Source organism: Nothobranchius furzeri, chromosome 2, assembly GCF_043380555.1.
Source record: "Nothobranchius furzeri strain GRZ-AD chromosome 2, NfurGRZ-RIMD1, whole genome shotgun sequence".
In the NCBI taxonomy this organism is placed as follows: Eukaryota; Metazoa; Chordata; class Actinopteri; order Cyprinodontiformes; family Nothobranchiidae; genus Nothobranchius; species Nothobranchius furzeri.
This window is the reverse complement of record NC_091742.1, coordinates 85,082,336-85,094,767: the sequence shown is the minus strand read 5'-3', so window position 1 is coordinate 85,094,767 and position 12,432 is coordinate 85,082,336. Positions and strand designations below refer to the sequence as shown.

Sequence of the window (12,432 nt, the reverse complement as noted above, 5' to 3'; positions counted from 1 at the left end):
TCGTTACTAACATAACGAGAAATACTAAATTGTGTTGAAATCCGCTTCAAAATGCTGACCCGAGTCATAAACCCGGGAGACATATGAGTGAAAAAGCACTGAGCTAATTTTAACAGCCTCGTTCCCCAACAGGAGCAGAATGACAATTGGTTAGCAAAGGAAGCTAATGCTAGCCAAAGCGATTAAAATACCTGTGGATGTGTTACTAAAGTTTAGTGACAAAGCCTGTAGGACAGTGGTGAATTAAAGACATTAAGTCAGTCCAGTCGGTCAGTAGCTTCTGTTTAAGGTTTTTAACACCAGGTTCTGAGATGTGTTCCACCCAGCTTTGATGTTTGCTAAAGTTAGCCGGCTAGCTGTCCGATAATGGACGCATCTATGTTAAAGTTTTGAGAGAGCTCTGGAAGAGGAGTGACGCCAACGGCTAGACTGTCTCCCCGCTGCTGGAAGGGGACATCCTCCGGGGTGTTACTTACCGGAGGGTCGGTCCGATACAGTTGGTCTCGGTGCTCTCGATTTCCCGCAGTATGCGTTCGTGTTCGGCGGCTGTCTCTACAATCGCCATCCTGCATGTTGCTCAGAACGGTTCCGAGCAGCGACGAGCAGAGCGACGGGGAGGAGGAAGGGCAGGGTTGGTTCGATATTTTCACTGAGCAGCCCGAAGGAGCGGAGTTTATGTCAAATTAAAATATTATGAATAATCAGTTCAGTGTTAATCTTCTGAATAGTAAGGGACTTTAAAATCTACAAACATTGCAAATAAAAATAAATTACTTAAGATTAACTAGTTACTGATGAGTAGATTATCCCGAGCGGTTTTCTGGTTTTAAACCCAACTAACTCATTAACATGCGCCACAGATCCTAATAATGAGAATACTGTATTTGTTATAATTAATATAACTAGAAATAAACAGTTGACTAGTTTTGGACCATATCTATAATATTTGGCTCAATATTTCATGGGTTAAGTGGACACTTTTTGTCTTCTTTGACCCAGCTCTCACCCTGGATTCTCATGTCAGTTCTCTTGTTCTGCTCTTCCTTCTTCCATCTCAGGAACATTGCTAGGCTGAGTCCCATTCTGTCCCGCTCTGAACTTGAGACAGTTCTCCACACCTTCATCTCCTCACGCTTAGACTACTGTAACTCTCTTTTCACGTGTCTGAGCAGAACCTCCCTGAACCGTGGTTCAGAATGCCTGTGCTCGGCTTCTGACCAAGTCCTCCAAACACACCCACATCATCCCGCTTCTCCTCCAGCTTCACTGGCTGGCAGTCAACTTCAGGGTTCATTTCAAGATCCTGGTTCTGGCCTTACACGGACAAGCACCATCTTCCATTGGTGAACTTCTTAGTCCCTACACCCCCAGCAGGTCCCTGAGGTCCAGTGATCAAAGCCTACTGGCTGTGCAGCACCAGGCTAAAGACCAAAGGTGACAGATCATCTGCTGCTGTGGCCCCCAGACTCTGGACCTCTCTCCCCCTGAGCCTGAGATCAGTGGACTCCTTTAAAAAGCAGCTGAAGACTCACTTGTTCAGGCTGACCTTCTCTCTCTTTATTCTGCTCTCCCCACCTATTCTACCTTCCTCAGGATCCACTGATTTCCCTCTTTCCTATTCACTCTCTCTCTTTCTTAACATTTTTTATCACAATTGTCTATTTTTTGTTCATTTAAATATATTTTAACAACTTTCTAAATTCTTTTTTATATTTTTACATTTTTTGTTTTTGTGAAGCGCCTCGTGATTTTTACCTTGAGAGGCGCTATTGAAATATTTTCTTCTTCTTCTTCTTCTTCTTCTTCTTTATTTACAATCAAGAGTGTATAAACTCATAAACTGGTATTTTGGTATTCTCCCCCTAATCTTTTGATTTGTTCAGAATCAGGATTTTTTTAACCAACAACTGTTTAATTTCAGCCGAGGATAGACGATTTTTTTGACAGCTAACTTCAGCTAATGTTAAAACGATTATTTTGGGTCTATTAATGTAAACAATGTGAAGATGCTCTTGGAGATAAAGTGACTTTATTCTCATGTTTTCACACTCAAACCGGAAACTATTGGATGAAGAAACAAGAACTTCCTTTATATGTTTATCAAAATAAAACTCAAGCTGGATAAATGACTATTTCTCTCAGCTTCACAAAACACTTTTTTGTATTTAACGGCATAATCAATGTTGTAGATTTAAATGGCTCGGCCCGACTCAAACGAAAACACATTCCTATTAAAAAAAGATGCAAAGAAAGGCTTTAATTTATTAGGTATTCTTGTGAATATAACATCCGGTTTACGTCTGCGTAACCTTCGCTAGTTTAACGCAGCTACGTCACCTGCAGTCTGACGGAAACAGGAGCAAGAAAAGTTCAAATGGAGGTAGAAAAACTAACTGTATGGTCTTTTTACACAAAAAGGAAAAATGCACCAAGCGTTACACTTATTTTATAGTAAATATGTGATTGTTTGGAGAATGATATACGTGTTTGGCTGCTCGGGTAAGCTAGCAATCTTTAGTAAATTCAGAAGGATCAGAGTCCATGATGCACTGATAACAAGCTTCATCAACTACTGGGAATTTAAAATTAAACACGTAGAGCTTTGATGTTCATTTTGGCTGATTTTAGTTCATTAGCGTGTTCTGTTGTTTAAGTCCTGCAGAATTCAGGTGTCTGGACAAACTACTGTAGTACATTACATCTGATGGTATTGTGTTGCCATGTCCCAGCCTAAGAGGAAGCTGATCAACTCAGTGGAGAGCTGTGTGGACGAGGCTCTCTGTGGCCTTGTCAGGGCCTCTGGGGGCCTCTCTCTGCTAAGGGGCCACAGAGTGGTGCTCCGCTCTGATCTGGACAACCTGAAGGGAAAAGTGGCCCTGCTGTCTGGAGGGGGGTCAGGACACGAGCCTGCACACGGGGGTAGGACCTCCATGTAGCAGAACTAAATCCTAGCTGGACCATTTCAGCGCTCTGTGTTGGTGATTTGACCCCACGTTCGTCTCTTCAGGTTACATCGGAGCAGGTATGTTGTCTGCAGCTGTGGCCGGAGGAGTGTTTGCCTCGCCGCCTCCTACCAGCATCCTGGCCGCCATTCTGGCCTTACACAAAGCAGGTAATCCAAACAAGAGCAGCTTTACGTTCAAATAAAACAAAATGGCTAACACATGCTCATTCGCAGGAGCCTCTGGGGTCCTTCTGATTGTGAAGAACTACACAGGCGACCGCCTGAACTTTGGCTTGGCTGCTGAGCAGGCCCGTAACCAGGGGGTGGCTGTTGACATGGTGATAGTTGCTGAGGACTGCGCCTTCGACCAGCCCAGTAAGGCTGGCAGACGAGGCTTGTGCGGTACCGTCTTCATACACAAGGTTTGTGATTAAAAAAACATCTTGTGCTACATCAAGAAGAACTTTTAGAGTTTAAGTTTCGAGAACTTTATCTTTTCTCAGTTTTATTTTAATCTTTTTGCCTTCATCCATCCGGATGCAGCTAGCAGGAGCTCTTGCAGAAGAAGGCTGCCCTTTGGACCAGATTGTTTCCAAGGTGACAGAGGTTCTGAAGGGGATTGGTGAGTATTTTTAGTTCGTGTCCACCTTAAAAGCAATAAGTTACACACTACTTCCTCCTACGGGTTGAAATCAGAATTACATCTGTCGTAAACAATCCTGTAGCTAGCGCTAACAACGAGCTAAAGCTAATGCGGGCCAATCAGCCGAAATGAGTTTTCTCTGCAAGGTGGCTGGGCTCTCCCTTAGAGAGAGGGTGAGAAGCTCGGTTGTCCGGGAGGGGCTCGGAGTAGACCTGCTGCCCCTCCACATCGAGAGGAACTAGTAGAGGTGGCTCGAGCATCTGGTTAGGATGCCTCCTGGATGCCTGGTTTTCCAGGTATGTCCAACCGGGAGGAGGCCTAAAGGAAGACCCAGGACACGCTGGAGGGACTGTGTATCTCAGCTGGCCAGGGAACGCCTTAGTATTCCCCCAGAAGAGCTGGCCCAAGTGGCTGGGGAGAGGGAAGTCTGGGCCTCCCTGCTTAGTCTACTGCCCTCACGACCTGACCTCGGATAAGCGGCCGAAAATGTATGGACGGATGGACTAATCACCACTTTTGTTGACGATTAGCCGACTAATCGTGTCGTGCATAAAAGTATAGCTTATTGCACCAGGATGCTCTAATATACCCATTATTAGCTTCTAGTTTGAAGTATGATCAGTTATGTGCCAACTAATAGTAAAAACAAGATGATGGCTTATTAAACAACTTTTAGTTAACTTTGTAACCTGTTACTACAAATGCTACATGGTCAAACGGAGGTAGGCACCTAAACCAAAAATGACTTGTGCTTACAAATGTATCCAGCTATAATAGTCATTTTGGCTTTGTTCCATTGAAGAGGAAGAGTGCTTCTTTTAACACTGTAACATAGCGGGATAAAATTACTCAGCATGTCACATTAGAGCAAATACGTGACATACATCTGTGTAATAAAGGTAATAAAGTCACCACCACTACTGTTGTTGCTACACCTGTTGCCAGTCCCCACATGCCAAAGACGGTGGCAAGAAACGGGGTCAAAAGGTGGGCCACAGAGATAGGATTGGACCCACACTGAAACACTGAACTTGCTTATGCGAGTAAAATCAGCCAGAAGACAGGAGCCCAGCTGCACAACAAGCATCCAAGCTGAGGGTCACAGAAGGGTCGTAGGGACAAGAGGACAGAACTGGGCAAAAGGTCAGGAGGACCCAACCTCTGGCAGGAAAGAAGGGACTGGAACAGAGTGAAAGAGCTCATCAGAACGGAAGACATTCATGAAGAATGCTGGGATTCGGAGGAGACTGAGGATTTGCTGCAAAGATGATGCCTGATAACTTGTGTTAAGCTGAAGAATCTTCATGAAGGATCCTGCATGTAGCAAAAATGATAACAAATGTCTTGTGTTGAGCTAAAAAGTGTGTAACTGGTAAATGATCCCATGACCTTACTATCATAAGATAATGATATATGTAACTAGAAGACTTTTTACCTTGTCTAAAGCTGACCCAAGAAGGGTATAAAAGGAGCAGCTCTGAGCAGAGCTGAGAGAACAGCTGGGGCAGACGACAGAGAGAGACAGAGCAGATTTGGAGAGGTCATCCTCCGTCCTCTGGACGGGGGACGGAGGATGACAGGTCAGTTTTTGGAGAGAAGGACACAGTGTTTTGGGGCAGTCGACAGACACGGCAGACCTTGAAGACCAAGTTGGTGTAAGCCAACTCATTATTCTTAATTAATCATTAGGACTAATTTCTCCTTGGGGGAAGTCGTTAGTTTTATATTTACTCATTTTTGTATTTTTTAATCTTGTAATAAATTTTTTGAAAAGAGGTTCACATTCCTGATTCTTTTAGGTTCTTTTTAAAGCTTAAAGGTGGGAGCCCTGGCCATAAGGGAGAGGTAAGCACATTAATTATAGGTTCCTGAATTATCAGGATTTACTTTACGGTTTGTGACAGATTAATACAAAGAAACCTTAAGATAAAGAAGTTTGTCTTCTCCTCTCCCGCGAGTAACGAGATGTCTTAAGGATGATAAAACCAAAACATTAGTAGGTTATTTTTGGCTCTGATTGCAAGTGTGAAAAAGTCTTTGCCAGTGCTGGGAGGTTGGATTAATTAGATAAATTGATAAATCTATGTTAGCCTGATCAACTAACAAGAATCATTTTATAGTTACCAACCGCCCACATAAGCTGACAGGGACGCAATTAATCCTAATAACCCAAATAATTGCCAGCGAAGGACGGCTACCCGCTGGGCTTCGTCCCTAGTATCTGAAACCACCAGATAACGGGATTAATTAAAAAGGAAGTGTGCTCTCACAAAGAAACAAGTTTTGCATATCATTTTACCTTAAAATAGAAGACTGATTCTAATTAGAAAGTCCAAAACCAGGGTCTAATACAATAAAACTCACCGACATCCCCACGTACCCTGAGATTAGTAGCACAGTCTTATAAGTTCTAACGGAACTGGGTTTTAACGGAACCGACAAATGGGACGTGCTCGCGACACACCTATGAACACAAGTAACTCTGTTGATGTTAGCGGCTAACGAGAGGTAATTAGCTCACAGAGGCGACTCTTCGTTCTCCGTCATGACGCGTTTCCTTTTAAGGTGCTCGTGCATCACAGATGTGCTCCCGTGAAAGGAGAGTTTCACTTTGCAGATTTTGCACTGTACGTGCTTCTCGTGTGCCTATGTAAAATCTCAAACGTTTGAGCTAAGTTGCCGACTCGCCATGATGTCGTCTTTCTTCGGATTCCAAGTCCTGAGTGGATGGCCGCTACGGCGCATGTGCCTCGAGCTGAAAGGCAGAAAGCAGCCGCTGCAGCAGGCAGGATTAAAAAATGCTCCTAGAATAAACGACATCGACTATTGTATTTATTGCCTACTATTTTGTTTGTCAACGTTGTCATGACGAATCGACTAATCGTGGCTGCACTTCTTTGCTTCACCTCCAAAGACGTTACTCTCTCATGTTCACTTGCAGAGTCCACCAAGATGCCAACAGAAAAGCAAAGTTATTCTTCTTTTGCTTTCGTTGATGGTTTGTGAACTAAAATCCAACTGCTAGCCCTTATATTAGCTACAAGCACAGTAATCATGTCACCATAAAGCAGGTAGAGACCTCCTACTCGTGCTCCTACATGAACCACAGCACTGTTGCATGCAGTTTCTGGCAGGCAGACAGCCACTGAGTGCTGTCCTGTGTTGCTCAAGTTTATGTCTCAAGAATCACTAAACCAGTTTGAAAGCAACAAGTGTTAAAACTCTTTATTGTTGGTTTAAATACTTGCCATAACCTTCTTCCGGCTCTTGGAGAGTACAGACGCTTTTTTCTCCTCTCCCTCCTTGCTCTTCCCAAGGCTCTTTGTGTCCTGTCTGCCTGTGCACTGCACTTCTCTGCAGTTTTTTGGGAAACTGGAAATTATTAGAAATGGATCTGGTCAGTTGGTCTTTCAACGCGATTGACGAAATCTTTTCAATGATGAGAACGGGAGAAGGGGCTCCTGGATGCCCCTCTGGGACAGAGCCAGCTGGGTATATCATGGACTCCTGGAAACAGTGGAACCTGATCTGCCTGTCTCAACTGTCTGTAGAGGATTCTGAAGACGTCTGGATATTTGTCGTTTTGTTGTCGGGATTTCTGCTGTTTGGCCTGAGCGGTTACCTGATATACCGGAAGATTAACGAGCTTTCGAGGAATATTGGCTTAACCCTGGAGCTCAGGGATGGGATGCATCGTGCTGTAAACTCACAGACTCAGATCATTGTCAAGATGAGTCGTAAGCTTGGAACTTTGGCTGAGATTCAGGCTCTAGCACAGAAGGTTGATGTCATCAAGGAGAGAGTTGACGGATCAGCACGGTTTGGAATAGATTGATAATGCCATTATTGGATCTAGAGGGGTTGATGACCGACAGAACTCTAAGGCAGAGAGGAAATTATCTCTGTCTGTCCCAAAACAATCCTTATCTGAATCTGGTGCCCTTGAGGCTGAAGTGAAAACTCCCCTCAGAAGAAATGTGGAAAGCTGCTGTCGCTATGGAAACTCTATCTCCTATCCCAGCCTGGGCGGGACTGTGACCAGTGATGGCCGTGGAACCGTCTCTAGGAGTCAATGTGCTCTCCAACCTCAATAATCTCCCTCCCCTGTCCAAACAGAGGTGGTGAGCATTGCTCTTGCGGCTGCGCACTCTGAAGTGAGGAGAGTCCCAACCCTACCCCCCCACCTAGTGGACACTTATGTTGTGTATCGTCTCAAGTCTGTGTGCATATCTGTCAGGTGTTTTTGTTGCATAGCAAAGCTACCCTCTCTGTCGGGGGTAACTCGGAAGTGCCTTTTTTTCCCTCCCCCCGACTCTATCCTCATATAAACCCTCTTGATCTACAACGGTAGCGCAACTCGTGTTGCGAATGACCACAGTCACCAGTTCTTGTCATGTGTCTATGTATGTATGTCTGATCTTGGAATTGTTTGTACTGAAACAATTGCCCCTCGGGGATGATTAAAGTTCTTTTGAATTGAATAAGATCTATGTATGGACTCCTGTGTTGCAGGTACTCTGGGGGTAAGCTTGTCTCCATGCAGCGTTCCCGGCTGCCTGCCTTCGTTCGACCTGCCGCCAGGAGACATGGAGCTGGGACTGGGTGAGGAGGTGGGGGGGAGGAGGGTCTCATACAATTTCAAGTGCTTTTCAAATTTATACCAGAAAAATATAAACAAATAATTGGAAAACTATAATTAGTTCTTTATTTTTTGATTAATACAAATTTTGAATAATATGAAGTTTAAATGTGTGAATCAAAATGGAGATAAAAAGAAACACAAAAACAGCTCCATCTAGTGGCTTTGGTCAGTTAATAAAGAAAACCCTAATTAGAGGTTTGGTTAATTAGCAAAATATCTCTAAATTAATCATCAGATTTTCATTTACAACTGATTACCTTTTGTAGTCAATCCAACGTCATCTGGCTGCTAGAGGTAATTATCATTAGCAAACTGGAACATGGCTGAAGTTTATTTTATTTTTTCTAACCTTTATTTAACCAGATGAATCGATTGAGAACTCTTTCTCGTTTCAACGACGATCCGACCAAGAGGCGGCAACAACAGACACATCGTTAGCTTCACACCAACGAACAGCAGGGAGATCAGATAAAAGCTTATACTGATTCCTCGTGGTAGTCGTTGCATCCTTCACAAATGCAGAGCACATCAGATATTTACAGATTAGACCAAATTAGCTACAGCTTCATTTCTAAACATAAACCAGTGCTGATAAATTACCTTCCTCCTAACTGGAGGCTTTTAATGTAGGGAGACCTGTCCTGAGCACTGATCCGTGTTTTCCATCCTTTAGGAATCCACGGTGAACCAGGAATCCAGAGATCAAAGGTGATTCAACAAGCAACCAATAAGAGCCTAAATGAGTTCTCCACATATCTAGATCACTCTGTTCTTGTGTTGTTTGTTACCCAGGTGGCATCTGCTGATGAGGTGGTGAAGACCATGCTAGATCATATGACCAACCCAGATAGCCAATCACATCTGCCTCTAAGTTCAGGTCCAGCATCTGAGCTCTAGAAGGGAATTATTTTAAATGTTTGAGCTCGTTAGGATCTAGTTTTTGTCTGCTCCATGTAGGCGACGCCGTTGTTTTGTGTGTGAACAACCTCGGAGCTCTGTCGTGTCTGGAGATGGCCGTGGTCACCAGAGCAGCCCTCAACTGCCTGGGTGAGCAGAGAGTGTGTTGTTTGTGTGTTTTCACACAAGTTCTGATTGTTTAGTTTGTTATTTTTGCTGTCCTGTTCTGGTTCTGACTGTTGGATGATGACAGAAAAACTCTGAAAAGCTGGAGGCCTTATTAGATATTTTAGTAAAGTTTAAATAGACATGACTGACCGGTGGTTCTGTGGTTTCAGAGAGCCGGGGCGTGGTGGTTGTCAGGGTGATGTCCGGAGCATTTATGACGTCACTGGAGATGGCAGGAGTGTCGCTCACCCTGATGAAAATCAACCCAGAAGTACTGAGACTGTTTGGTAGGCTTTCAAGCACAAAGACCTACCTCTAGTAGACGCCTACCTAAAAAACCATGGTTTTGTTTGTATAATCCATTTAAATGCAAAATTACAATTACTACAATGTTATCATGTCATTGTTTCTGAAAATCTTTATATTTCCAGACATGATGCTGCCATGATGCTTTTTTTTGTATCTTTTCCTTGGAAAATACTTTTGTAAAATCTCTTGTTTAGCTCTTAAATCTTAACACAACATAAAAGTTCTGTCTTTAAAACTACCTTTATTATAGTGAGCAGGGCCTTAAACTCATGTTTTTCGGTGTATCATTTAAGTGTGGAATATTTAAATCCCAGTTTAGGATAATTTAACTTCTTTGGTTAATATGAGTTTTGTGAATGGCAGGGGGACCAAGGACTCACCCCTGTGGAACACCACCACTCGACTGTTACATGAACAATGACAGCAAAAGCTCAATTTTTAAAACTACCTTTATTATTGTGAACAGCGCCTTAGACTCGTGTTTTAGGTGTAGACGATTTCAGACCTAGCTTAGAATAATTCTAATTTGAGCTAATATCTGCTTTTGCAATAAAATGGGGACCAAGGACTCACTCCTGAGGTGCACCGTGACTCAGCTGTTATTTGAAGAAGTTCAGTTTGACAGGAACTGCTGTTAGAAATTGAGAACAGAGTGCTTGAATCAGACACAGGATTCTAAATAACACAGGGAAAATGTTGGGTCTGAGATATTTCCAAAACAAATTGATGTATTTTGTGTCAACAAAGCTCAAACCAAAAGTTCTCCTATCTCATCCAGATGCTACAACTAGCGCCCCCGCCTGGCCCAGTCTCAGCAGTGTTTGTGTGAGCGGCCGCAGCTACATCATAGACTCTCCTTTTCTCACCACGCGGCCGCAGGACGACACACACGGCGAAGGTCAGTTTCTTTAGTCTCGTAAAGATGGGACCTCACAGTTAGATGCCACCTGGGTAACAAACAGCACAAGAACAGAGCGATGTGTTGCTTTTATGTAGTAAAGTATTTCCAGAAGCTCGTCTAATTAAGCTTTTTCTGTTAGGATGTTTTTACAAACGAGCACCTGGCTGCATCAGTCAAAATCGTAAACGCTAGTTTTTGTTTCCGTCAGGACCTTGGAGTCCTATGATGCGTAACGCTTTGGAAAAGATCTGTTCCACTTTGCTGGACAAGCAGGAGGAACTAAACTCCCTGGATCGAGCCGCCGGGGACGGAGACTGTGGGAACACTCACGCTCAAGCTGCCAGAGGTAGGAAACGCCGTCAGTAGTGGGCGGGGCTTAAAGGCAGGATTAAAGATGCCCCTAAACAGACTTGTGTAACATTTTATTGAAGCCATTCAGAACTGGCTCCAGGATCATGTGGTCCCTGGTTGCCCGGGGCAACTCCTGTCTGTCCTTGCTGGGTTGGTGCAGGAGAAGATGGGCGGGTCTTCTGGAGCGGTGAGACCAATCAGACGGTGTTTGACAGCTGAAGTTGCACGCTGACACTCCTCTCTGCTGTCTCTTAAGTTGTACAGTTTGTTCCTCACGGCAGCAGCTGGTCATGTGACCGAGGGGCGGAGCGATGCTGCTTCCTGGGCTAGAGCGCTGCATGCTGGGACACAAGCCATGAGAAGGTGCACATATCAGAAGCTAGCTATAAGAATATTCATGTTCTAAATGTGTTTGACATCTTTAGGTGCTTTAAATAAGGGCCTGTTTGTAACTACAGAATAAACGGCAATATTTAGAATGATTTTCACCTGTGAGCTTTGGTTCTTCCTCTGTATTCAGACATTATTCAGTCAAAGGTAGAACATTGGGTTGTAGCTACTCCTCGTGTTGTACAATTAAATTTATTCAGTCTGTAGTACGATGGGCTGCTGCTGCTGCTTGGACAAGATGAACAGGCAGAAAAAAGAAACAAATAACCCCAAAAAAGGGAGATTAAGAGAGAAAACAGGGTCATGTGTTGAATAACAAATGTCTTCCAGGTATGGAGGAGCTGATCCTGGAGACAGAACCATGGTGAGAAACATTAATCTTCATTTTAGCGTGTTACCTTTTACTGCTAGTCCTCACCTTGAGTTTCCCCCTTCCTCTGTAGCTGGATGCTTTGTGTCCTGCAGCAGACGAGCTGATGAAGCTCACCACAACTCCACCCAGTGGAACGATGGCTGTACTGCAGGCTGCTGTTCAGGTGCAGAAATGACACACATTAGCACATCTGCATGTTAATCACCGTGGCATCATCCTAAAACCTCCTTATCGTCCCTTAGAAAGCAACATCAGGTGCAGAAGCGACCCGTGACCTCACAGCAAGGGCCGGGCGAGCCAGCTACATCGCCGCTGACCGGGTTACCCTCCCTGACCCTGGCGCCGTGGCCGTTGCTGCCATCTTGAGAGCTGTCATGGAGACTCTTGAGGAGCAGAAATAAAACAAATGAACTGGAAATTAGCAGAGATTTGTCCACGAGGACAGTCTTCTATAATAATAATCTAACACGGGTCTTTGGGAGTGTGAACTTAATGCATTTTGATCTCATTTCTGAGGCAAAGAGAGAAATTGTATAGAAATGTTTTCTAAATGATAACAAAATGTAAATAAATTCTAGTTTAATATCATTCATAATGTTGTCTAATGACTTATGTGATTGCACTTGTAAAATAAAAACATAAATCATTGTGTGATGTTTCATTGAGACACTTTCCCACAGTAACATGCTGTTATACTTTATGAGATGAGATCAAAGGTCAAAAGCTACATTTTCTCATATTAAATGATTTCGTTTGTAACATCTTACCTGTTTATTTTCCCTGTTACCTCTTTTCTTCCTTTTAACTTTCATTT

At 43.6% G+C, this 12,432-nt stretch overlaps 2 protein-coding genes across 4 annotated transcripts in view; one reads left to right on the top strand and one right to left on the bottom strand.

The window, feature by feature from the left end:
* exoc6b (exocyst complex component 6B) overlaps positions 1-788 on the bottom strand; it is a 120,928-nt gene extending 120,140 nt beyond the window's left edge. For both annotated transcript variants that reach the window (XM_070548086.1, XM_070548087.1), the window contains exon 1: positions 477-788. In XM_070548086.1, coding sequence (XP_070404187.1) covers positions 477-565 — 89 coding nt within the window. In that variant the 5' untranslated portion in view covers positions 566-788. The remainder of the gene's footprint in view (positions 1-476) is intronic.
* A 1,496-nt stretch (positions 789-2,284) lies between these two features.
* tkfc (triokinase/FMN cyclase) lies at positions 2,285-12,265 on the top strand. Of its 2 annotated transcripts, XM_015977374.3 has the most exons (17): positions 2,285-2,380; positions 2,730-2,919; positions 3,008-3,112; positions 3,179-3,366; positions 3,488-3,566; positions 8,100-8,189; positions 8,903-8,937; positions 9,022-9,106; positions 9,187-9,276; positions 9,465-9,581; positions 10,382-10,501; positions 10,713-10,850; positions 10,936-11,042; positions 11,112-11,218; positions 11,576-11,609; positions 11,689-11,781; positions 11,861-12,265. In XM_015977374.3, the coding sequence occupies exons 1-17, from the start codon at positions 2,375-2,377 to the stop codon at positions 12,017-12,019; spliced, it is 1,743 nt and encodes a 580-aa protein (XP_015832860.3). In that variant the 5' UTR covers positions 2,285-2,374; the 3' UTR covers positions 12,020-12,265. The 2 variants fall into 2 exon arrangements, with proteins under 2 accessions (XP_015832860.3, XP_054590323.2); XM_054734348.2 differs by lacking the exon at positions 2,285-2,380 and having other exon boundaries at positions 2,721-2,919.
* Positions 12,266-12,432: the final 167 nt, after the last annotated feature.